Below are 26,608 nucleotides of genomic sequence, written 5' to 3' on the forward strand. Positions count from 1 at the left end.
ATTTATGGAGGGGGAAAAAAAAGTTTATTATAAGAATCGGACGGCGATGATTTTCTCACCATTTGTGTTGTCGTTTACAGCTAATCAGCACAAACAAAATGGCACCGTCTCATTGTGAGGGAGGAGACTGCTGTGGTTACTTTTTATTCAAAAAGCTTTTTTGCACAGGATGCACAATCCTGTGACGTTTCAGCCCGTGTGTAAGCAGGGCAGAAGTGAAACTTGACTTTGTCGTAAAACATGATCCAAGAGTGCAGTATGTAGAGGTAAAGCCTGTACTGCCAATTTTGTATTTCTTTTTTTGTTTTTGCACCTAAATTAGCTTTGAACTGTCACGGCCCCGGTGTCCATATCCCCCGTGTAACTTATACATATGAACCCTTTTCAAGGCTGTGTCGCCTTTAATGCGTATGTAAAAAAGAGAGGGCGCCCTTTTAACTTGAAAAAGTGTGGCTGCAGTTATTTTTATTTTTGAACAAATCAGAAAAAGCAGTCGTCCTGCCCTGCTGTAAAGATATTTGATATTTTCTCTCATCTTATGAAGTGTTCAGGGCATGAATGCAGCAAATCTTCTACTGTGTGACTGCAATGGAAAAGGCTGTAATCTGTCACGCTGGCTCACAACTTGGCTGTGCTTGTGTCTTTTTGTGATTGCAACTGTAGCGGACGTCAGGACTAAATAAATTATTTCTTTATTACGAGCGTGAAGCTGTTTTGAATGTTCCAATGAGAACCTTTTTTTTTTTTGTCCTTCAGCACTAAAACACACTACTGTACAGTGTAGGTGTCATTTCTAAACCTCAACCAACTTGTACGGTACACAAAATAACCCGATCTCATTTTATACCAGACAGCTGTATTGAGCCTTTTATTACACGTTCGATGGAGCATTGATGTAGCGAACAAAACAGTCTTCACAAGAAGGTTTCTGCTTTGGTGACATGTGAAAGTATCTTTAAAAACTCAACCAGATAAAGTGTCCACACATGCAAATAACTGCATTTAGTCCTCGGCGTCTACACTAGAAATGCTTTAAAGCATCAGTATAATGATGGTTACAGGTCAATACCATAACAAAATTGTAATGGCTTTATATACACGTGTATAATGTTCCTTCACACTCAAGTTAATCATAGTCTGGTACATAACGGCGGACACATGGGAGTATGAGCTCAAACAACACTTTGAATGGCCTCGTGTTTCCTCTCTACCATTCTTTAGACCGACACGCCGGGGTGGGTCTCCATTTGCGTCGGTTCAGTTTGCTTACAAACACAAATACGTGGATTTGAAAACAAGTAAACTAAAATGTATTTTGCAGGGGGGCGGAGCCAGCTGAGTAAGTACCACGTCCTGTCCGCTGTACTCGTTGAAGCGTAGCAGAGCCTCCGGTGTGAGGGTGTTCTCTCCGTCTTCAGATCATCCCCCCCCCTCTCCTCTCAGCACTTCATGTGCGTAGGATGACCATCGTAAGAAGACCTGAAATATATCGAGAAAACATTCTAGTTCACATTTCACTTATTTATTTTTTTAAAATAAATTACGCAACCTCATTTCTTATTTTTTCTCACCGAGAACATAAGCAGCTACAAGTTTCTTGTTAATACTTAAGTGGAGGTAGACAGGCACAGAAAATTCTTGCTCCCCCAGGGTCGGGAGCATCAGGGCGGCCATACACACCAGCCCAAGCAGCACCGTCAGCAGGCTGGGGCCCCCAGCAGCAGGACGGCTCTCTGTTAGGCGCACACACACACACACACACATGCACATAAACCCAGTGGTTAACAAGCGGCTTTAAAAGGATGTAAACAAATCCCCTGAAAAGACCGGAATCATTAACGCGTTAAGTGTGTAATACGTTCTGTGGCTCTGAGCCACGACAGCACATTGGTTACTACAGAGATATGAATCTGTAATAATGGAACAGGAGTAAATAGTGTATTTGTTAGGGGACTATTTTCTGTCGCGGATTTAGTTCACTACTTGGCTGCAGGACGGTGCATGTGGGATTGGCTCAAAATCAACTACAGTGCGTGTGCATGGTAATGCAGCACTGATGTGCTTTTAATAATAGATAATGGACAACAATACACACACATCAGGCTTTGGATACACAAACGCTACACGACGATAAGAGCAATTCATTGTCGGTGGCTCTTTTCACCAGATGTGTCGACAATACTACCCTTTAAGGGGAAATCATTTTAGAGAGCGGGAAGGAGCTATAGCTTAAGAACGTATTAGCTAAACAACCCAAGATAGGGTTAATGACACTGAAGCTGATGAAATGTAACTATGTAAATCATGATATCAGCAGAAAATACATGGTAAACACCTACCTATCAAGATCAAATGTGAAGGTGATCGCAACCTGTATGTTATTATTGTCATACTATGTTTGTGAGCCCAATGGCTTTTTTTAAGGCGTTTTAATAGACAGTGATGTTCACAGACCACAAAAAGCGATGTAAAGCACCGTGTCCAGTGAAAGGTTAACTTGACGTTTATAAGCATCTGGCTCCATCTAGTGGTAAAACCACACGACGGCCCTTCGCCCTACCTGTCGGACACGCGGCAGTCTGCTCGAAAAACTCGCTGACCGCAAACTGCTCTTTGAGTCGGCGCTCCTCATCTTGGGAGCGGGGGCTGGGCGGCTCCTGCGAGGCTGAGGGGCGGAGCGTGGCCGTCACCTCTTTGTGGCCCAGGGCCTTCCGCTGACTCTGCTCCGACACCTGCAGTCGGAACTTGTCGTACACCCCGTAGTGGCACGCGCGCACATCTCTGTGTCTGATTACTCTGTTGTGGACACGAGAGAGTTAGATTGACTCCTCGCACGGCCACCTGACTTAAAAAAAAAACATACAGTCAACTTTGCCCAAGAAACTCACATGTCGACACAGCACTGTGGCTTGACCGCTCCGGTGGCATCAACCACAGTGTATTTGTTTGGCGCTGTGCACAGCACTGATAAAGAGAAGGGAAAAAACCACACACACACTGGTTATCTACATTATCTGGTGTTTGGATCAAAAACAGTACAGCATACTTGGAAACCCGAATGGCTGGTGTTTTACCCTGCACACTGACCTTTAAACTTGAGGGCGAACTCATAGGGGTTGTAGAGGGTGAGCACCTGCTTGTGAGACGTCTGCTCATCGGCGTAGAAGATGAGCTCAGTGGGGAACACGAACACAGGAAGGCTTCCTTCCACCAGCTCAGGCTGTCGATGCTGCTGCTGCTGCATTGGCTCCAGCTGAGCTCGTCCCCTTCCCCGTCCACGGTCTGCCTGGCCCCCCCCACCCCTCTTGCCACGAGCTATCACGCTGTGTAGACTCCCTTCAGGTGGAAACGGCACTTCCCGCTCTCATCGCCTCAGGGCCACGACGCGTTACTGTGAAGAGACACGGGCGAGGAATGATAAGAGGCCCTGGCATGCCACTTATTTACATTTTGTGAAAAATGTTCCAATACATTTCATGAGGAAATATTGTGTTTGTTATTCCATGTATGCATCCAGCAGCTGTTGTTTTGAGTTACTTTGCACCTGAATGTTTTGCATGTGACAAAATACAATAAAGCTCATTTAATTCCCTTCCAAGGATTCAACTACAGCCCAACTGATGCTGAGGCCAAGACTAACATTGATATTTAAGAGTTAATAACTATGTCATTCTGACACCGTTTTATAAACCACCTCAAATATGTAACCAATTCCACTGCCCTGGTAAAAGAAAAAGGTTCAACAGCACTTTAATTTCCCAAGAACACTTAGCAAAACCAACGTGTCAGTGAAGCAGCTTGTGCCCTTCTACCACTGATCTATAGAGTGTACTGACATGTTGTATTACAGTATGGTATGCCAACTGTTCAGGAGAAGACACAAGAGCTCTCCAGAGAGTCATAAACACCGCCCAGAAAATAATTGGACATACCCCACCCTTGCTTAAAGACATCTTCTTCTGATCACGCCGCCTCCTCAGAGAGACAGCAGCATTCTGGAGGATGCGACTCACCCCGGTCTCTTCTCTCTGCTGCCGCCTAGAAGGCGCTACAGGGTGTTTAAGGACTACACGTCTGGGCTCAAAAACAGTTTCTACCCAAGAGCCATCCTTGAACTGAACACCTCAAGAGTCCCACACCACCAATGTAATCACACCCCCACACCACAGGACCAGAGCTGAAATAGCTCAAAATGAAGAAATGTGCAATGCCTGTATACCTGCAATATGTCTATAAAGTGGAATAGTACCTGTATATTTCACTTCTGTTATCTATTGATTAAGCACTTCTACTGCATTTTAAATATGTCATTGTGTCACTATGGCAGGTGCATGTGAGGAGTGCTAAATGTGCAGTATTTGCATAGCTAATTTTGTTGACAATAAAGGGATTTCTCTTCATCACTTCTTGTTACTTATTGAAGAGCATACATACATACTGATAATCGTTACTAATACATTTGTCAGAACTGCACACTTAATTGCCAACATATATTTCTTTAAAGTAACTAAACTTTGAATGCAGGACTATTATGGAATATAGTCTATAAATGAAGTATTTGGATGTTGTTGTTGTATAATTGAATAAGGGTAGAAGGCAAGCCGGATCAATTTAAGTTCATGGAACTTACTGAAATTCAAAAGTGGCAAACATTAGAAAGTAAACTCCATGTGGCTGGTCACGTGCCCTGGTGTGTTTACATGGTTAGGGTAGAGCTCAAGGAACCAGTCTCGTGGTGTTGCAACACATTTTGTACTCAATGTACACACTCAAAAAAGTCATTATATTTGTAGCAACATAGCTTTAACATCAGTCAGGTAGTTTTGTACTAACTTTGCCCTCTTGATATTCATATTTGGATAAGATGTAAGCTAACATGTAAGCTACCTTAAACTGCAGTGTAATCATGGGTGACAACGTAATGCAAGTGTACTGGTTATATATTTAGCAACAGGGACATTTAGAACAAGTCAACCATATCTTTGGTAACTCTCTAACATAATTCTACCGTTTGGCTGCATTTGTTAGCTCGGACACTGTAATAACACGTAGCTATGGTGTAATGCTAACGCTGTAACGTTACATAGTGTTAGCGTTAGCTAGCGTTAGCCGGCTAGGAAACCCCCAGCTGTTAGCTGATAGCCACTTAAACGTCCGCCCGCAGTGTCACCGCAGAAAATAAAACACAGTTGTTTCATGTCAAGACAGAACTGAGACGTTACCTTGTTGTCAGCACAGGGGTTCGTATAACGCTAGTGCTTCCACCGGGGCTGGTGCTTCTGTTCCCACCCTGTTGTTGTTTCAGCCTTCTTTTCTTTGTCAATAATATACTGCAGACCTCGCAGTGCATGCTGGGATGGCGGAGGGCGAAATACGTGAAGACGTCAACAAAGCAGACGTAAAGTGCTCAAAGCAAGGCGTAAGATGTTTGTAATAACTTAATGTACGCGTATTAACGCAGTAAACAAATACAAATTCAGTTAGGCTGTATTATATAATGATTTTGAGGTATTAACTGATTTATAGGTATTGGTAATCATATAAAGTAGCTACAAATTGTGATAAAATGTGCTAGTTTAGGCTATATACTCAACTAGATGGAAGTGCTATGATTTTTGTTTATCAGGCTATTTCACCTTGCACAGACAGAGAAAAGTAAAAGTCTCCAGATGTAGGTTGATGTTGAATCGCCTTTGCATGAAAAAAACATCCGCCATCCAAACTGCTTTTCGGTGCAGCACATACAAAAAGAAAAACAAGTTATGTGTTGTATATACATTGTAAGCAGATAAACCTTTGTGTGAAAGACATAATGCCATCCTCCAGATGAACCTTAAGGTTCATCTGGAGGATGGCATTATGTCTGGGTTTAGGTACTGTGACTTCCACTGACCTTTAAATCTATGAGGCTTTTATTCTAACCTCTTTTAATACAAAGTCTCAACGTATAATAAACATACATGTTCATTGTCATTTGTACAATGATGGTAAGCTATTTGATTACGTTAAAAGAGCATATCAAGAAGACCCTTGATGTAACAGCGATGCTGCCCTCAAGTGCTGTCGGATTTATTACTCATCATGAGAGCACATGCGGACCGGGTGGTACCTTTTATGGTTTTAGAGGCTTGATTGTGTAAGCGACTTATATTTCCTCTCTAATATGGATTTAAGGATCTATTTGAACTTTTATATATGTGTATTTTCTATCTCTATTGACTTTTCTGTGTATCTAATTTTTAAGCTAAAAGTGCATTTTCACTTTATTCTGTCATTACAGCATATGCCGTTAGTACAACACTTGATTAAAATAAAACATGTCCAACTGGAATATGTTGTATACTTGGTGAGGTCACGTAACTGCACGTGTTCTTGTTATGTTGTGTGAAGAGTCGGAAGGACGCACCCTTTGAGGCGCCTTGAACGCAGCAAGAGAGAGAGACAGGAGAGAGAGAATCAGAGAAAGAGAGAGTGTGTGTGTGTGAAGGGGGCGGGATGCGAGGGAATTGGCAAGACATTTTGAGTAATTTCAGGAGGTCTATAAATATGATGTATGCAGCTACAACGTTATCAGTTGTCTTATTTCAAGCCAGATAGGCTCCTTTGTAATTAGTAATACATATATTAATAAACACACCAGGGCCACAGGCGATGCTTTAGCATACCCGCCCGGTTAGCATACGTACAATTGAAACGTTAGGCTGATGCACTGAATATCATACACACGCCATCTCGACCTCGTTATATATTTATATATTGTACGGGGGCGTGGTCAACGGAGACGGGCTCAGCCAATGGCGTCGCAGCGGAGGGAGCGGGGCGTTCCACTCGGTTAGGAGCAGAAGTTGAACAGCGCGAGCCGAGACAGAGCTCTAGAAAGGCAGATAGGGAGAGAGCAGAGGCAACGGCCCTCTTCTGGAGGGGGGGCTTATTATATCAAATATATACACACATGTGTGAACTGTCTGGCCGCACGATATAGGTCACATGTGGATAACAGTAATTTTAGAAAAGCATACAACTGCGGCTTTACATTTAAAATGCCTATTTTACTTTTCCTGTTAGACACGTCCGCTTCTATGAATCAGCGCACTTATTTGGGTACGACATATCTGGACGTTGCTAAAGGCGCGGTTGAGGTCTTTATGAAGGTAAAGAATGATTTTACCCCGACTTTTTTCAGCAAGTATGCGGCTTTGGCGAGCTTAGGGTTGGTTCCTTGGGCAAGGTCGGTCGAAATTAATATATGTTGTTTTGGCTTTCTTTTTTGACAGCTGCGTGCCCGAGACCCGGCTAGTAGAGGCGACAGGTACATGCTAGTTACATTCGATGATCCACCATACGGAGTGAAGGTAATTAGCAACTGATACAATGTTTACATTTGACCAGTCGAACGTATTTTTCTGTCAGTGAGACTTTATTGTCCTTCTGGTTTGTAGTCAGTGTTGGGCGGCTTCCCGGTGGCGAAAAAACGGCAATTTTTTGCTCCAAATAACCGCAGACCCGGAGCTGCACTGCCTCCGACCATCCAGCGGACATTTTGCTTTTGTGTTGAGAAAAGTCTCGGGCGTTGAGATGGAGGCGGGGAGATTTATTATCGCCTCTGACGTCGCTCTTTTTTTGAAAGTACAATGTCTCGATTGGTCAAAGAGCCCGCCAATCACTCCCGACTCCTCCCCTCGCATCATCCACTCATTACCATTGGCCAGTCTGGGCTGAAAGTTGATCAGCCCTCTTCATCATTTTTATGTGAGTTCGCTGGAAGAAAATTATCATTATTCATATGATAATTATTTGTCATACCGATACTATGAGCATTATGGCCCAGAATACCAACACTCTCGTTGTCATGCACATATGGGCAACACAACAAAACAACTGTGAATCACTGCAATAATTTCAGGGGTTTCATGTCAGCAAAGTTATGCCCTCCCATAATCAATTGACTTGTTTTATGACCTGGCACACATCTCTCTCAGAGCTTCTCAAGCCCAATAAAATACAACCCTTAGTACCCACACAAGTCCCTGATGTGCTTCAGTGGCTGGTCTGTTTTAGGAATCTCTTAACTTGCCTAACTCTGTCTACAAACACCACTCTACTCTCAACACAATATGCACCGCAGCACTCACTCTACCCCATGTCACAAATGACGTGAAGACATATAGAATAGTGCTTTTCTGTTTTGTTTGTATGCCCCATGGCCAAATTACTAAAATACCAGAGCCGGGCAATAATTGATGAAATCCTCTACAATAGTAGTCGCTGGTGTGAGGCTTTGAAGATGAATACAGAGGTAGATGTCATAGAGTATTGTGCAAATCAAAAGATACTTGTAACGACTAGTTCATTCCATATGTTTTAGTTTTTAATAATGCTGTGTATATAAAATATATATAAAATATCAGTGCACTTTGCTGCAGCGCCCCAACAGCTGCAGCTTTTTTCCCTCTCCCCATTTACATGCCCAGGCATTAGGAAATACATTAATATAACCTTTTATAACTATTGATAAATGAGCAAAACCAAAGTTAAGTGAAGGTACTTCCCTTTTATTTAATATCATTTAAAATATTTATTATAATACTTTTATTGCAATATATTTTAGTGTACTTTCGACTCAGGTTTTGAGTTTTCTTCTCCTTTCAGCTAATGTGCAGTCTTGCTTAGTGTTGCTATTTAAAGCAGTGCAAGAAGCAAAGCTACCTGTCAGGCTACATGTGGCTCTTTATTGACCTCCAGAAGGACCACTTAGAGCTCAGCGCCCCAGCATCATTGCACACTGCTGCTGTAGGCCCATGTGTAGGACCGGGGCGATGACGACGTGTTATGAGTGGATTCCATTGCTGTCATTCATGTGATGCTTCCTACTACACTCAGGCATTGACCTTGCAGTTTTCTCCAAAAGCCCAGATCATTGCTTCACACGTACCACTGAAACAGCCTTGTGTATTTTCCGCCAAATGATCCAAGAAGCGCTATACTCCTTGTAGGGTCTGCCCTCAACTCCTCTTCCTTCTGCTCTTCCTCTCTTTGTCTTCGTCGCCTTCTCCCTTTATTGTTTCTGCCGGGTCTGTGCACCGAGGATTATGATGAAAGGACGAGGTTATCCTGAATGGGGCTACTCTGATTGCACAGTTACAGAGGCAATAAATTGTTGATGTAGAGCGGGAGGAGAAGGAGGTTGTGTGAGAGGAAAATAGAAATATTCTGTCGTCTGAATTATTGAGCGCAAACTAAGCCTTACATTTTCACTGGCCTACATGAGGGTATATGTCTTGAGTTATTACTTTTCTACTATGTACGTGGATGTGTTTCCACGTTTAGTTTTGCCTCGGCTGCTCAGTGATGCTGTTTGTATGACCGTATGATATTCATCACTCTGAGCGTTTCCTAGAAACTCCACCAAAAATGTGTGGTTTTGGAAGGATATCCCACCCATGATAATCCAAAAATCCACCCACTGGCCTCATTCACAGACACTGGCGCTAAACTCTTACATCTCTCTCTCGCTCTCTCTCTCTCTCCCTCTATATGTGTCTTCAGCCCCCCCCCCCTCTCCCGATAAAGGAAGTGGTAAGCTTGCAGGTCATCCTTAGATTAAGCATGAAGCTGCACAAGTAAGGCACTTGACCCCGGCTGGAGAAAAGTCTTGAGACCAGTTCCACACCCACATGCCCTCCCGTGGGAGCACGTCTTCGTTACGGAGGACAGGCGGCAGTGTGAAGTGTATTTCTGGATGCTTGTCATGTTTGAAATTGGACTCTTTCTTAAAGCTCCATCCAGCTGAAATGTTGGCCTGAATTTCAACAATATTATCTTCCATTCCCAGAGCGTGACATAAGCTGATCTCATTTTATGGTGACTTGTTATGTCATGTTGCACACAATCAACGGGTTGCTAGGATATATACATACATACTCATTTCACCAATGATGGCAGTCGCATGCTCGACACAAATCACTCTGTGGCTGTCAGGGAACAACAGTGTCTGTTTGCTTTTCCTTTGTAATTACATGGTATGGGTGTCCGTGGGTGTGGATCTATTTTGGATTGGCCTCCTCTGCTGCTCAGCTGAGTAGCTGTTTGCTGTGCAGTCCGTTCAGCACACTGATGTGTGTGTGTGTGTGTGTTTCAGGCCGGCTGGAAGGAGAACCACGCCACCTTCATGTGCGAGCTGAAGAACCTGCAGGCGTCCGGGCTGACTACGCTAGGTCACGCTCTCCGCACCGCCTTCGACCTGCTGAACCTCAACCGCCTCGTCTCAGGCATCGACAACTACGGACAGGTATTTTGACGCCAACATCCTGTTATGCATTTCTCTGGCTGCAGTTGGTAACGAGTTAATCATTACCGGCTGCAGCGGCATGTGGCTAGTGCTGTTTTCACATTAGTTAGTGTGTGTGTCATCGTGCTCCTGGAGACACAGACTGTAGAAGGAACTGCCACAGAAGAGGGTTTGACTACTTTGTTTGTAGTTTACATGTCTGTCTGTCTGTCTGTCTGTCTGTCTGTGGACACATTTTGTCAACGCAATAGCGTCTCAACCGTGCAAGATGCAGCCATGAAACTTTACGGGTGCGTAGTTGAGAACTAAATGAAGGGCCGGCTTAAAGTTGGTTGTGGTCCGAGCAAGGACCTCAGAAGTAGGGTGGTAAAGGGGCCATTGCCCCCCCCCCAACCTCACACCCGTGGCTCGATTAGGTGTGATCCAATCTCCACATGGTCTCTTGTATGAGCTGCTTTTCAAAGCACAGATACCAAATGTTGCCCTTTTCACATTTCTCACTGTTTCCTGACATTTTGTAGAACTCACGCCTAATTGACTTAATTGAGAAAATGTATGGCAGATTACTCAATAAGGAAAAAGATGTTAGTCGCAGCACTCATTGTAATCATTACGCACAGTATTTACAGATCAAATACTTTGTCTGTATAAAAATCTGATGAATCTGCCTTTTTAGCTTTTGTCTTTTAGAGTCCACATGACAAAAGTGGCCGTGATAAACCAGCTAGTAAGTGAGTGTAAAACAAGGCTTTCCATCGCACACGGTATACGTGGACTTTCCCTGGATAAAACGAAGGGTTTGATAATGACAGCAGCCAAGCTTTCAGCTGCCGAGTCTTTACTCCTTCACCTCGAGACACAGAGAAGAATATCGACATTTGATCGCAGCCTAATCCACTCCGTCGTCCTCGGCTACCGTTGCGCTGTCATCAGCTCCTCACACACACACGCACTGCGTTTCTGCAAACCCCTGCCCGAAGGCACAGAAAGATTCCTACGCTCCAAGTAGTGTCACAAGGTGCGTGCGGCGGGTGTGTGTGGGTCTACTTAGGTATTCTGCGTGTGAATTAGTGAAGGTCCGACCCCTACAGCACAGTGCTGGAGGCCTCCGTCCTTAACGAGGAACACAAGGACAGATGCATTCTGACACGAGGCAAAGACTACAAGCTGCAACAAACAGTTCATATTAGTATTCAGGGGGGTTATCGCAGGTGTGAAGCTAACACCATGCTAAATACTGTGTTTAAGTAGTCCTCTGGTCAAATAGTATACCTGTATGTTGCCTTCACTGTTAGCGCGAGAGAGCAGTTATGTTTTATGTTTTAGGAGATGTGAATCTTTTTGATTCTACTGAGAATAAATGGGGTCATTGTTTGCTTGGACTTGGATGTTAATTGCCGAATGTCCCTGTTTCCGTCTCAGGGCCGTAACCCCTTCTTCCTGGAGCCATCTGTGATCATCACTATCACTGATGGGAACAAGCTCACACACAGCTCTGGGGTGCCAGATGAGGTGAGAGACCAAAACAAATGCGGCCACTCTGTACTGTTTGTAGTCATGCGATCCTTTTCAGACTGTGTGATGACGTGAATGGTAAGGTTTGGAAAAACAATGGAGACCTGTGGCAGCTTTTACATGTAAAACTCTCCCATCATGCTTTTCTTTCTCTGCCCTGTCTGCTGTGCAGCTGCACCTGCCTCTGAACTCTCCGCTGTCAGGCAGTGAGCTGACCAAGGAGCCGTTTCGCTGGGACCAGCGTCTGTTTGCGTTGGTGCTGAGGCTGCCGGGAGCAGCCACGCCAGACACAGAGCAGCTCGGTAGCGTCCCCACGGACGAGTCTGCCATCACCCAGATGTGTGAAGTCACCGGAGGTTCGTCTTTTTCCAGTGTTTTAGTTGAAGAATCATCATAATTCATTCTATTATACAAGATAATTGAGCCTCCGTTTTTATTTTTTTCCTCTCAGGGCGATCGTACTGTGTGCGGACACAGAGGATGTTGAACCAGTGTCTGGAGTCTCTGGTCCAAAAGGTTCAAAGTGGTGTCGTCATTAACTTCGAGAAGACGGGGCCAGATCCGCCTCTGGTTGGGGACGGTGAGTGGAGCACTGAATGGACACAAGACTCTACCGTTGTGCAAATCCTGCCTTCACAATTGTTATGCACGTGTATTACAAGAAATGTAGTAATTACATTTTGATAGTGCCGAAATGTTTCCGACTCGAGAGCCCAGTCGAGTGCGTAATACACGGGTTTCCGAGCACATTATCTCGACACATTTCCCACAGTAGGTTTAAGCAAAGATACTGTGGGCAGTAAAAGGTGAAAGCAGAAGAGACTCCTCTTATCTTGGATCACCACAGTGCAGTTATTCACTAAAAGGAGAACTGAGTGCATTTCTGAGATAATTTGACTCACTCATCATTTTACTGGTAAAAGGACAGATTCCAAGTTAAGTGTATTTGTTCATTTTTTGTTTCTGTTTGAAATCTGGTTGAGAAATGTGTTCTGCTGTGTATAACATATGTATTTCTTATTTTACAGAGAACTCAGTGGAGTCCAGTCGGCCTGTGTCATCCTTCAGCACACAGCCGTGGCACAGTTGCCACAAACTCATCTACGTGCGACCGAACCCGAAGACGGGGGTTCCGGTCGGGCATTGGCCCATTCCAGAGTCCTTCTGGCCAGACCAGAACTCTCCGAGCCTGGTGAGCAGAGAGGCTGAACCACATCTCAGCAGCACCTTCAGTTAACTCATAAAGAACTGGTCCACACAAACTTTCTCTTTCACGTTTAACTCTGTGTTGTTTTATTTGTCTTTTCGTCTCTCTTTAAATTGTCGGTCCTACTTTTATGCCTCTGATCCGGCGGTAGCTGTGGCTGGAGGTATCATTATTTTGGGCTGTGATATCTCAGGGACAGAATTTCTTCAAATTTGTCACAAACGTTCACTTGTACTCGAGGCTGAACTGATCAGAATTTGGTGATCAAAAGTCACTGTGACCTCACAAAACACCTTTTTGGTCATAAGTCAAGAATTCATCTGCTGATTATAACAATTTCACACAAATATCAGACAAAATGAAGTGATGATATTTTGGACAGGCATGGATGTAAACTGCAACACGACTTGTTGACGGAGGCATACGACCTCGTTCCTGTGTCCAACTACAAACTCATGCTGAGATCTGTTGCTTTTTTAAAGAAAACTCCACATGGGTGCATACCGCAGATACGTATGTCTAAAAAGCTTCTTCTATTATCTCCCATCTCCTGCTCCCAGCCGCCTCGCTCTGCACATCCCGTGGTGCGATTCTCCTGTGTGGACTGTGAGCCCATGGTGATCGACAAGCTTCCCTTTGACAAGTATGAGCTGGAGCCGTCTCCACTCACCCAGTACATTTTGGAAAGGAAGTCTCCACACATGTGCTGGCAGGTATGGGAGACATACACACATCCATCAGCTCTGTTGGCTTGTTTTCACCGTCTCTGGGACTCTTCTAAAGAACTTGGCTCCAGTAGTTGTGAATTGTAATGATTCTAATTCCTGCAATGACTTTATAATTGTCCTTGTTGTCCTCAGGTGTTTGTTAACACCAGCGGGAAGCAAAATGACCTGGGACAGCCGTTTGGCTACCTTAAAGCCAGCACATCTCTGACCTGTGTCAACCTGTTCGTCATGCCTTACAACTACCCAGTGCTTCTTCCACTCCTCGGTAAGACATGATGGCAGTAAATCTTTACAACGTCTGGCTCAGTAGGTCAGAGCTAATATTACATTAAAAAAAGCTTCTTCTGGGTCATTTTATCCTCTGCAATCTTTGCCCCCGATCATTTTTGGTAATCGATTGACCTCAGAAATGTGAATTGGGAGCCGTGAACGACGTCACACACGAGTTGACTGCGTTCCAGCACAACAACTCGGAAAAAACTTAATGGGGTTTTCTTTGGCCAGGTTAGCTATTATTAGCAGTACCAGTTGAAAACAACACATCACGGCGGTATTTAGCAGATACAAACACGTAGCAACACGTTCAAAGACAGGAGTTAAACAGCATGTAATGACTGATCTAATGGGACACAAGTAAGACAGAAGTGCCATTAAACAGCATATTACTACAGCTTTTTTACTGTTTACACGGAGCAGCCATCTTGGATTTTGAGGTCCGACTTCCCAGTTCAAATGGTATGTAGCATTATAACAGAGCAAAGTCATAAACAGTTCATCTTCAACAATTTCTTTAAAAAAAAAAGCCTACAGCAGCATCACATATCTTGGAATCACAATAATAAAATAAAAAACAGGTGACCTTCTTCAGGTTAGAGTAGAGTGGAAAACTCCATATCTCTATAGCTAAGAGAAAATCTAAATTATATTTATTCTGCGGTTTCTTTACCTTTTCACAGCCAACATGTCTTTCATCCCTCTTTGTCATTTTAACCAGATGGACTCAATCGTAATGCCGTTCAAACGGAACTACAAAACTCTACGAATCACCAAAAAATACCCAATTCATTCAAAAGACGAGGGCGGTTTATGCCACACTTTAAAGCTAACTACTGGAAAGCTCACTCAAACATTATATTGGGGTGCAAAAAGAGCCCTGTCAGTGATTCAAGTGACCGTCCAGCTCTGCCATTAGAGTGCACTCTTTGTAGTAAGACATTACAGCGGTAGTCATTAAGATTACTCTTCAAATCCAGAAACAAATCAAATTATGCATAAAATGTTATAATCATGCATTCCACCCTGGATTAAATGACTCAGTCCTCACAGACTGGAATATTAAGGGTATCAAAGACATAAGCACGTATAACTCGCTCTGCGCTTTATGTCATTTAAGCAGCTACAGAAAACATTTAATATACCAGCCTCACAATTCCGAGACTATGGAAAGTGTTTCCATTAGGCCCTTGATAGTATCAGACACAATCTGATTTCAAACAACGCAACCCCTTTACAGACAAAGACAGATTATACAAGGTTCTCCCGGATGTGTAACACGTCTAAAGAGGCAGACGGGACATTGACACATTCTCTTTGGACATGGTGGAAACTTCTTTTCTTGTCTCTGTATTTGTGAAGATAATAGTGGCTGAGCTTCTTTGTTTTGTATTGAAAATCCTAAAATGAAGGTTTAAAAAAACACTTCATCTCTAATAATGCTATTTTTAATAATAGATATTTTTGGGTGATGAGGTATTTAGAAGGATAAATGGAAGTGTATCTCACCACCTGAATGCTGATGTGTGTATAACAGTCGGAGGTGCAGGCGGATGGCTCACTGTTCACTGATCCAGAATGCTAAAGATGTCTTCTCCCCCTTTTCTTCGTCTCCTTCCAGATGATCTGTTCAAAGTGCACAAACTAAAACCAAACCTCAAGTGGCGACAGGCCTTCGAGATGTACCTGAAGGCAATGCCTCCATACTTCTTCATGGTAAAGCGACGCGTAACATGTCTCCCACGCTGCCTGTAGTAAACGTTCACTACGTGGATTATTTGTATGCATGTAACTAACATCCCCAATTTCCTCTCGCCATCTCCTGACAGCCCTTGAAAAAGGCGTTGAGGATGATGGGCGCGCCTAATCTTATTGCAGACACCATGGACTGTGGCCTGAGTTACAGCGTCATCTCTCACCTGAAGAAGCTCAGCCAGCAGGTGAAGACTTTGACACTGTCACCCAAAACCTTCCACTTTACTCTATTATGTGGTGGAGGAGTTGTAGAATGTGTATACTATTTATATTAATACAAACGTATCAGAGAGAGAGTGACTTCCTTCTCTGCTCAGGTAAACAATTACTCCACTATATCTATACACACAGACAATAGTTGTATCCAGTAGTCATCTGAAAGACTTGATGATGAAGATGTACCCCAAAGTGCTTTGTGGGTCTGTGCTCTAAACAACATTCCTGTTTTGTTGGTACAAAGGCAAAGATGGAATCGGACCGTCTCATCGTGTCTGTGGGGAAGAAGGCTCCGCAAGAGCCTGGCATAAAGGTGAAGAACCACTCCAGCTCTCCCTCTCTGGCCCACCGGCAGGACTTCAAGCAGCTGCTGCAGGGAATCACCGGTGAGGGGCCCCTTCGCCTGGCGGACATCAACTTCAAAGAGTTTGCTGGCTTCCAGATCGCCCTGCTCAACAAGGTGGGTTTCTGAGAAGCATGACGTACTTTGTGTGGGCGGGAAAGTTACAGGAAAAAAAGGGGCAATATTCTCAATATTCAGAGTGTTGTATCTGCAGAAAGGATGCACTGATAAAAAGAATAGACAGTGATGTATCGTCAATTGGAAAGTGCAGCGTTTGGTGGGTTTTCTCTGACTAGATGCTGATGTGTTCACAGGATCTGAGACCTCAAGCTTATCGAAATGCCTACGACATCCCAAGACGGAACCTTCTGGATCAACTCACCCGGATGCGCTCCAATTTGCTGCGGACGTCGCAAAAACTGATCCGAGGGCAAGACGAAGGTATAAAGTCCCACTGATGCGGGGAGACTTCTAAAGGAAATGTGATGTTGGAAGTTATTTTAGGTTTTAATTGAATGCTGTTGTTCTGCCCCCATTCTGATGACAGCAGCGCTCCAAAGTCCTCGTTTTCACAATTCAGTCATAGGTGATGCTGCAATGCAGTTATAAGAACATCTCACACATATATACAGAAGAATCTTTCTCTTGATCTAAATTGTATCAAGCAGATCCAGTTAAGATTCGTTTTCAATGATTTGTCCAAAGACTGCACCGAGACTGAATAGTACTCACCCAATCCCCCCAAAAAGCAATATGAAACATCTATAGGGCATCCTGTGTGATTGTTCCAGTATTTTGTTCCTGCTAATGAGACCGTCCTGTGGTTGGTAGACTATCTGCACAGTATCCCAGTGGCTCAGATGGGAAACTATCAGGAATACCTCAAAATGATGACGTGTCCTTTGAGAGAGATCGACCCTGACCAGCCTAAACGCCTGCACACGTTTGGGAATCCTTTCAAGCAGGATAAGAAGGTAAAAACACATCAGCACAAAATACAGCTCGATACATTTAACATATGCACAGTGTGGCTTAAAGAGACTTCGTCATTCAATAATCAGTCCTTTAATGTTGTGTTTTCCTCAGGGGATGATGATCGATGAGGCGGATGAGTTCGTAGCAGGCCCTCAAAACAAGAAAAGAGGAAATTCAAACGATGCCAACTCGAGTACCACTATGAAGAGAAGGCGGAGCATGTCCCCGTTACTGCGGCGGCCGCAGACTCCACCGGCGAGCACCAACCACGTGGTGGCGGGAAAGAGTCCGGTAGGGGTTCAAGAGCAGCAGAACCTCCTCAAACCCATCCCACAGCACAAAGGTAAGATTGAGATGTACCTAGAACACGAGAGTGCATCTACGAGGAATCGATTGAAAGATATTGCCCAAACGGCACCGAATAGTAGCTTTGAATTGTTATTTTTCTCGCCCGCCCCTCAGAAGTGGATGGCAACGACGTGGCGGTCACTGAGAGTAACGGGGACGGGGTTATTGAGCCGGAGTCGGGGGAGATCTGGCCCGCTGAGATGGACACTGCAGCAGAGAGTCCGTCTCCACTGAGCCTCGAGGAGACGGCCGGGCCGGGAGAGGCCGATCCGGAAGAGGCCGATCCGGAAGAGGACATCGAGATGGCTGAGGAGAGAGTGGTGGAAGATAGTCTAGATGAGCAGACGCTGGAGGAGCAACACAACTGTGACCGGCTGAGTCCACTGAGCCAGCTAGAGGACCCTGACGCTGAACCCGCAGTGCTCCAGACCATATTCATAGCCCCGCTAGATGGGAGCCAAGCGGAGCTGAGGAGTCAGGTCATCAAGGAGGTCCGCAAACCTGGGCGAAGTGAGTCAGTGCAGCACATCACGTTACATCCACTGTTGTTCTAATCTGGCGACGTTAGTGTCACATTGGGACCATTCGACCGTCTCTTCATCTCTGTGTGGTTTTACTTTCTCAGACTATGAGGCAATACTCGGCCTCCTGCAGCAGGTGAAAGGTCCGGTTAATGTTCAAAGGTACTTCATCCAACATGCGATCAAAGAGGCTGTCAGGTAAGAAGCAGTGACTCATTTTACACTTCGAGGTATAGGTTGAGTGAAGAAGTTAAAGCATCGCAATAACCATGTCTCTCACACACATAAAGGCTTTTGTATTGTAGATTTAATGTCTTTAAAGCGGGTGTACCGCTTTCTCCCTTTATTCTCTGGTTCTGTCTAACTTCCTTTGCCTCTCTGGCAGGTTCAAGAAGCGAGTACTGATCCAGCAGCTGGAGACGTCCCTCGCCGAGTTGGAGGAGAAGCAGGCGACGTCCTCACAGCTTCCCAATGACCATGGAAGTTAGTGGTCAAGATGTGTTTTGTCACTAGAAATGAAGCTCCTATTTTGTGGACTGTTGGATTAAACACCATAAAAAAAGAGACACCCTTGTCTACTAGCCTCAAAAAGATCAATTGAGGAACCGGAAGAGGGGGGGAGGAGAAATGCACTGATAGCAGACACTCCCACTGTCCCTGTGCTGTTACATCACATCCTGTTGGAGCCGGAGGGTAAGGCGTTCAACTGGAGGAGGGGCCTTTCCGGACTGATCCACTGAGGATGAAGTGTAATCCTCTTCGTATTGACAGACGCCTTAAACATCCATATGGCTTTTGTCTGTACCGGCACATTGTTTAGTAGACACACACACACACACACTCCGTTAGACAGATACACAATATGCTGTGCGCATTGGATCAACAGGCACATTCCTGTTATTGTTGTTCTTCTACAGCAGACCTTTCTTCAGCTGGTCTGAAAAGGGTTTTTAAGACTGCAACTAGTTCCTCAATATATATATAAATATTTATATATATGTATAAATATATATATATATATATATAGAATCCAGTCAATAAAATAACTGACTGTATATATCCCCCAAGCATAATTACCAGTGTTTTGGACTGGACATGGATCATATCCATGAAATACTAATATCCTCTTTCCTACCGTTACAGCAATAGAACATGAGTTCAGTGAAAGCAGCCGTTGGTGTCCATTTAGTTACTATGGATACATACTCCTCAAACACACACACACAAACACACACACAGGGTCCAGTACAGCGTACTCCACAAACACTCCATTGATTCCCACAGTCACAGCGTTATTGGGAGGAATTTGTGCATCTGTCCGGGCTCAGTCGACGGTCACCTGTCGTGGGTTTTAACAGCTGGTAATCTGCCCTCTGCAGCTTCTGTTTTTACAAAAAAACAAGTTAGCGCTCCTCCTTTGTTGTCCGTGTTGTTTTTTTTATGACAGATGTACACTACTTTTTAATGTTCATAAGGAATATAGATTATTTTTTATGAATTTTATTTCAGAGTATATGAAATATTTTGAATGAAATGTTTAAAGTCAATTTTGTAAACTGTTAAATACATATATAAAACTGAAAGTTTTATGAACATACATTTTTTTTACAAAACAAAAAATAAACCAGTTTGAATGGTAACTCCATCTGTGTCAGTGTGAATATTTCCTAGAGGTTACGTCTAATAGACTACAATGCCAAGACAATTGTCAGTTTTGCATTATGAGTGTCTGATTCTGAAATGAAGTGACTCTGTCATCGTGGCTTCTCCCCCCTTTAAACATAACATGTCTGCTTGTGACCCATCCAACAAAACAGGGACTTTTTCAGAGGCCTGAATAGATCCAATTATTCAGTAATTCATGAGAAAAAAAGTTTGAAAAACAAACATTTTGTATATTATGTTTCTCTTCTGCCTTTCTATCTTGATAATCAAGCAACAATAAGAAAAAGTGTTTTCACAGTATTTAGCATCAAAAATGTTCAGCTGTGATTTCACGAGCATTTCATCAGATGGATCAATAAATCCAAACAGAAACATCTGTTGTACTTGGACCTAACCTCACCTCTAGCAGAAATGTATCTGTTAATTTAAAGTAGTAATTTGGTGCAGATCCCTAGAAAACAAGCAGACCAAAAAGCTCAGTTTCACTGCCACCTAGAGGCCAACACGAACAACTGATCAGGTGGAAATTTTTGTGACGCAACAGTCCAACAACAAGGTCACACACACACACATACACATCTCTGCATTGTCAGCATTACTTTAATTACTTCCCTCTCACGGACAAAGGACTTTAATCTATGATAGCATTAGGATTTGTTACCAATTTCTCCACAGTGCTTAAGCAGGATGGCAGGACAGCATTGCACCGATGCATTCCTGTTTGTCTTTTAGCCCCTGCAGCTTATTGCAGCAGAGAGATGTGATCCTTTCGTCTGGCTAAAGCAATATTCCAGTCTCTAATTATGAGACATATGGCAAAAAAAATAGATCCGGACACCTTGTAAAATCAGTAAGCCTTTTATTAAATTAAAAACATCTGTTGAATCTTAACAAAATGTAAAATGAAGGAAAAAAAAACAAACTTCACCCAAATGAATGTACCATTACTTCCTAGTTCCCCTTAATGTTCACAGTATCAGTGGAACGACTGTCTTAACGTCTCCTGCTCGCGCATCTCACCGTGACTCGATTTCCCGTGGCCTAAAGCAAACCTCTCTAATGCGTACAGGGTTTACAGATGAGCCTGCATGCTTCCAGGATATCATCAAAGGAAATAAAGGGTCCTCGGATTCATACGACAAAACTCGTTTCGGTTCACAAAACTTTGGCCTGACAGTTGCCGAGGACCGATGTGCGCTTGAAATAAAACAGTAACGAAACAGGCGTTTTTATGCCCCTCATACAAAGGATATACAAAGGACAGCGTCACCCCAATTCAGTTCAGAAGGGACAAAAAGGGCCGATGTCTCCGTATCTTAAGACTCCAAAGCGATTACATACTGTATATACAAACAAATCTGCTTGAAAAATTGAAGGGTTGGCACAGTCATTGTTGAATATTGTGGTGACACTTTTATGGACAGAGATGCATGTTTGGACAGCGTGTTAGTTTATGTACAAATACAAATTAAAGTGGAGGAAGGTGAATTCTCGCTTTGCCTCCTCCGTCTAACAAAAACAAATCTTATCTGACGTTAATGTCGTTACAGGCATGGGAAGGCCAGTCTCAGTGCAAATGCTCCAGCTTGCGTAGCCGTATGGGGTTGGGAACTGCTTGCTGGTTGCGTGCGGAGGAGGGCTCCTCCTCCTCCGGCGTGCCGAATAGCACCCGACCCCGGTGGTTGAAAAGGTAAAAGGACGGGTGGTTCCTCAGTGTATCAAATGTTCTGGAAAAGAATAGAGTTATGAAAAGAGAGGCACTGTAGAAATATTGTTCTGCTTTCCAAGTTACACACGTAGAACACCTACAGCAGCCAGTGCACTGTAACACATGGGGTCATACAGGACATTATATCATTACAATGGCAGATCACGTGTCTCTGCACACGGTGAGCAAAGGAAGTAAAACGTTAGGAATCTAAACTCTGACACACACCAGCTGAAAACCTATTGATTCATTATCTTAGCATTGGTGACCACAGGCATTCTTGGTGGAAAAGTATGATGTGTCACAACATCGCCTCATGTAGCGATGCAGTTATTACTCTCATGCTGCACAAATATTTATCCTCTAGGCATGGGACTCATTTCAGAATTAAATTCCATGTATATGATTTTGACAGATAGAAAAAGATAATAAAATCTGAAACTTGGTAGTTAAACTATTTGGTCTTTACATAAAGAAAAAAAAAGTATAAAATGTACAGATGACTTATTGTTTCTTCAATGCACCCAGTAAATTATAGTATTACATTGTCTTTACTGTCCGCTATTTACATTGTGTTGGAAGAAAAAAAAAAACAGCAACTCAGGGAGGTTCAGTGTGCGTCTGTGGGAATTGACTCATGGTAATGTTACTATAGGTGCATTTGAGGGATGAGCGTGCTTCCCCTGTGGCAGAGGACACAAACAAGCACGTTACCCAGGGAGGAAGGTGCTGCTGCACAACTTACTTGTTCTTGAGCTCTGAGGAGGCGTCCATGTCTTTGAACTCTCCAGCGATGTGAGCGATCCCATAGCAGGTCATCACAAACGATAACAGGGTCTGTAATACAATCTGCAACAACAACACAAAAAAGTAAGATAATTATGAAAAAAGCACATATACATCTTTGGGGGTTGTTGTGAAAGTCAGGCTGGAATTAAAATGGACAGAATTATGATGAAAGTCACTCACATCAATTGGTAGTGTCTCGTTCTCCTTCTCTGTGAGTCGCATGTATGATCGATCTAATGGAGGAAAAAAAACACATTTTAGCCATCAATTAAAATTAACACCATTATACTGTGGCAGAGATCGCTCCGCGGACGACGGAGACCATATTTAATGTGTAGCGCTATGCTCGTCACACTCAACGTTGGCGGTGATATTTTAACATTAACTAGAGACGAAGATGTCAGTCTTTCATCCCTGCGACTGATTGTGAACGGGGCTAAACTGCGCTAGCATCTGATTAGCTAGCCGCAGGACTGAAAGGCCCCACCTGCTGTTTTGTCACCGTACCCGGTGACAGCGGAGCCCTCCTGAAATGCATACAGCTGCAGAGGACCGTGATTTCACTCCCTGCACTGAGACTTACGCTGTGCTGCTGAGAAAGCTGCATGAGCTAAGGCAAAAAGTCCGACGCCGACCATTCCTTTCCAAAACGACGAGGCCATCTTGATCCAGGGTGATGAGGAACCGTGTGCAGTGTCGTAAAAAAATGTCGTAAACAGCCGCAACCATGACAGGGTCAAAAAAACATAATGAAATCCAAAGAGAACATATTTATGTTAAATCAACGTTGGATGAAAATATACGCAATGTGAGTGGTTTTAATGTTTGTTTATTGACTTGTGCTTATTTATTTGTCATGAACGCAACCCTGAAGTAGTGAGGGCTTTTACTTTGAAGGTATCAGCTAACCTCCGGTTTAGCCACTACCCTTTTCCGGTTAGCTAACGCAGAGCTTTCATCTCATTCAACATTTAGATACTTCACCTCATCTCTTCAAAATATTTTTACGCGGTCTGTAGTACTTTTCGACCAAACACAAATATGGCAGAGGCCATTCAAAAGAAGTTGAAAGCGGAAGTAGAAAAATATACTCAGATGCAGAAAGGTAGGTGCCAGCTAGCATTGCATGGTTTCTCATATCGTGCCATGTTGCAACGAGCTAGCTGACCATATTAGGACAGCTAGCTATGTGTTAAATACACTTGTAAGATATTTCCTTTACGTTTAGTCTATTATTGATGGTTGCAACGCTCACATTATTTTCTCATCCCCGTCTTTTGTTTAGATGTTAGCAAGAGCATGTCAGCCAGACAGAAGCTGGAAACGCAACTGGCTGAGAACAACATTGTCAAAGAGGTAACTGGACAATTTTCCCTTTAAAAGCGTATTGTTCGACTGGGGTCAGTGTTGTTAGGCCCTTCATTTTGTATATTGGAGTTTACAGTAATATATATTTAATCTCTCTCTCTCTCTGTCTTTTCAGGAGCTTGACCTGCTGGACATCACAAACACAGTGTTTAAGCTTATCGGCCCAGTATTAGTGAAGCAAGACCTGGATGAGGCCAAAGCCACCGTCACCAAGAGGCTGGAGTACATCAACGGAGAGATGTGAGTCACTAAAGCTGTGGTCCACTCTGTAGTGGTCATGCCATTAGTCCTACAGCATGCATATTTGCTACATAGGTTGGACCAGAGCAGTAGTATATATATATATATATATATATATGTCAATATTCCATAAATCCAGTGTAGTCCCCCGTTGATGGGGTTGACAATTATGATCATTACTCAAGAAACCCTCTGTCCAAGTGTTGACAAAGCGCACATGCTGTGGTTATGCCTGAGAAGAGGAAAGATTTTCTCTGTAATACATTGTGACCACGCCTCACCGCAGCTGATTGTAGTCACTGATTGAATATGATGTTGCACTGAGCTGCAGTTTATCGATCCTTGAATGTGACATTTATTCTGGATATATGGTTAAAGGTACTGTAGCCGTTGTCATAACTGACTCATTAAATCACATTATGTTTTCATGTCCTGGAGAGGCACCTATTGTGCAAATATACTGCAGCTTTGAGTCATTATGAGGTTCTTCTCATTCAAGTAAGTGTGTCCCATGTTGTGGAAAATACCATCAAGCCATACACACTTATCCTAAGATTGATGCTCACCCGCTCCATTCCGCTTCAGGTTTTGTGTCCTGACTCCACGGCATCTCTAGATTGAATTCATCATGACAGTCTCATTTTGAAGGCTCCTCTAATTGTGGCAGAGAAATGCACCTAAATGTTGAGGACCCAACTGGAGACTTGTTCCCAGTCTATGCAGGTTCCCTCTCTCTGTTACAAGTCATTAAAGGGAAATTTAATTTATATTGATATGTTTACCAATGACATAATAGACTTTTTGCCAGTCGTCCATCATGTTAAAGCAAAAGCTCAGAACAGTAACCTCGACGGTCACGGTAAACCCAGTGGCATTTACACTTTATGGCTGTGGCTTCACAAATGCCAACCTGATATATATGGGTAAATATCAATGATTTTAAGAAAGAGATTCCTTCCCTAAATTAATGTCACACAGAAACATAAAATGTTATGTCTTAATCTCGTACATTTTACCTCTTAAACACTTACAAATAGCTCAATGTGGATATTGGTGCATAGTTTAGCTGTGCTATGATGTTCATTCACACATAGAGGGCAGTGATGAGTTCAGTGGATGGACAGTTCTCTACAACATCCTTGTTGCAGTCTTCACTCCGCTCCTGTGATTACAGGAGCGGTGTGAGTCCATCTTTTGTTTTGCCACAAAAGGAAACAATTTTGGTGCTGTTTAACTTTATCATATTGTATGAAAGTGTGTAATTCCCATTGCCTAGTCCCCTATGTTTGAGTCAAACTATTGCTACCCATAATACAACTAAGAGTTTTGTACAGAAAGGTGAGCCAGCTTACTTGAGTGAACATACAAATGTGTTTAATTTAAGGATGCGCCGATTTATTGGCCGATACTTTCTGCCACACGCACCTGCTGATTTGAAGAAGCCACTGGCTGGTTTTGTTTTCAAATAGAAGTGAAAGAAATGATCGGCCGTGTGGGAGTATTATAAGAGAAGGATCAGCGACATGTACTCTGTATGACAACTTTCTTTGCAGAGGCACAATTTCCAGAGATGTGACCGCACTCGTATCTTAAATGACTGAGCTGCACCCAGCCAGAGATTCTTCCAATATCTTTAGTAGTTGTATAAGTATATTATTTTTATAATGAATATTTCTTTATGTCCTTGGCACAAAAGTAGGATTATTAAATAACAACAAACACAGAAAACATTGGTATCGGTTATCGGCCAAATTGTGATGTCAAACATGAGTATAATATCCCTTTTTTTTCTCCTTCTACAGTCAACGGTATGAGACTCTCCTGAAAGACCTGGAAAAGAAATCCGAACAGCATCGAGAAGTCTTGTCCAGTTTACAGCAGGAGTATCAGAGAGCTCAAGGCCTGGCTGTTGGCAAAGTCTGACCAAGTGATCCGGCTGCATGCTCACACACACACACGCACACACAGATAGAAGAAGAATGGATTATTCATGATTTAATTTAGACCTTCAACATAAGGCTGAGAATATTGTGCCTGTATTTGTTTATTACAGTGACTCTTCCCTTGTTACTAATAAACGTGTTTTTCATGAAAGGTCATTCTTTTTTTGTTTTCCTTGTGTGAGCAGAGGTTTTCTCTCTAAGGTTGATCACGCATAAGGCGTGCTGTGTGCTGCTATCTGTTGGATATTGGCTTTAATTACCGGGGCAGGCCGGTGACCACCGGAGCAGATGTTGACCAGTCTCGACCCGCCCCTCAGATCTTAGCGAAAAAAAGCGCAGCGGTGCGGCATTGTTCCCTTTAAATGCGCCTTTCCCCCCGCCGTCTACCACCAGCGGAGGATTTAGGCAACATGAATAGTTAAATAGCCTTAAAAGTCTTCTACGGTCTTATGGAGCCAAAGCTTTCCTTAGGATAATGCTAACTCGGGGCAAACAACAGAGATGACACATGACTTTACATTTAGGGTGAAGTATCCCGCATATGAACGAACCTTTGCTCACTGGCCAGCTGTTGTACTGTAGGAACTATAGTTATAAAATGACGTAATGAGACGTTACTGCGACACGTGGAGCCTAATTATGCAGATTACACAACATATGCCAGTCAATAACATTTAATCTTTATACAACGCCTGTGTATCCCACAAACACACGGGTCTGGATATC

At 43.3% G+C, this 26,608-nt stretch overlaps 4 protein-coding genes across 4 annotated transcripts; 2 read left to right on the top strand and 2 right to left on the bottom strand.

Annotated features, from left to right (window-relative positions):
* Positions 1 to 848: 848 nt before the first annotated feature.
* mospd1 (motile sperm domain containing 1) lies at positions 849 to 5,331 on the bottom strand. Its single transcript, XM_079167172.1, has 6 exons — positions 5,223 to 5,331; positions 3,088 to 3,391; positions 2,889 to 2,964; positions 2,561 to 2,796; positions 1,572 to 1,733; positions 849 to 1,479 (listed from the first exon to the last, which is right to left on the bottom strand). Exons 2-6 carry the CDS (start codon positions 3,242 to 3,244, stop codon positions 1,448 to 1,450), a joined length of 663 nt encoding a protein of 220 aa, XP_079023298.1. The 5' UTR covers positions 3,245 to 3,391; positions 5,223 to 5,331; the 3' UTR covers positions 849 to 1,447.
* Positions 5,332 to 7,040: 1,709 nt separating this feature from the next.
* On the top strand, positions 7,041 to 19,798 carry ints6l (integrator complex subunit 6 like; the record flags this gene model as incomplete). Its single annotated transcript, XM_079167127.1, has 18 exons — positions 7,041 to 7,151; positions 7,275 to 7,352; positions 10,139 to 10,288; positions 11,711 to 11,800; positions 11,976 to 12,159; positions 12,255 to 12,383; positions 12,832 to 12,995; positions 13,571 to 13,723; positions 13,871 to 14,003; positions 15,633 to 15,727; positions 15,841 to 15,951; positions 16,227 to 16,442; positions 16,640 to 16,766; positions 17,157 to 17,299; positions 17,412 to 17,643; positions 17,763 to 18,158; positions 18,274 to 18,367; positions 18,555 to 19,798. 18 exons carry the CDS (start codon positions 7,041 to 7,043, stop codon positions 18,655 to 18,657), a joined length of 2,709 nt encoding a protein of 902 aa, XP_079023253.1. The 3' UTR covers positions 18,658 to 19,798.
* Positions 19,799 to 20,687: 889 nt separating this feature from the next.
* On the bottom strand, positions 20,688 to 23,026 carry mmgt1 (membrane magnesium transporter 1). Its single transcript, XM_079168040.1, has 4 exons — positions 22,915 to 23,026; positions 22,512 to 22,564; positions 22,288 to 22,391; positions 20,688 to 21,561 (listed from the first exon to the last, which is right to left on the bottom strand). Exons 1-4 carry the CDS (start codon positions 22,991 to 22,993, stop codon positions 21,402 to 21,404), a joined length of 396 nt encoding a protein of 131 aa, XP_079024166.1. The 5' UTR covers positions 22,994 to 23,026; the 3' UTR covers positions 20,688 to 21,401.
* A 231-nt stretch (positions 23,027 to 23,257) lies between these two features.
* pfdn6 (prefoldin subunit 6) lies at positions 23,258 to 26,032 on the top strand. The gene is made up of 4 exons (XM_079167185.1): positions 23,258 to 23,436; positions 23,617 to 23,687; positions 23,815 to 23,939; positions 25,742 to 26,032. Exons 1-4 carry the CDS (start codon positions 23,373 to 23,375, stop codon positions 25,860 to 25,862), a joined length of 381 nt encoding a protein of 126 aa, XP_079023311.1. The 5' UTR covers positions 23,258 to 23,372; the 3' UTR covers positions 25,863 to 26,032.
* The last annotated feature ends 576 nt before the right edge of the window (positions 26,033 to 26,608 follow it).

This window comes from Pholis gunnellus (assembly GCF_910591455.1).
Source record: "Pholis gunnellus genome assembly, chromosome: 10".
NCBI classification, from domain to species: Eukaryota; Metazoa; Chordata; class Actinopteri; order Perciformes; family Pholidae; genus Pholis; species Pholis gunnellus.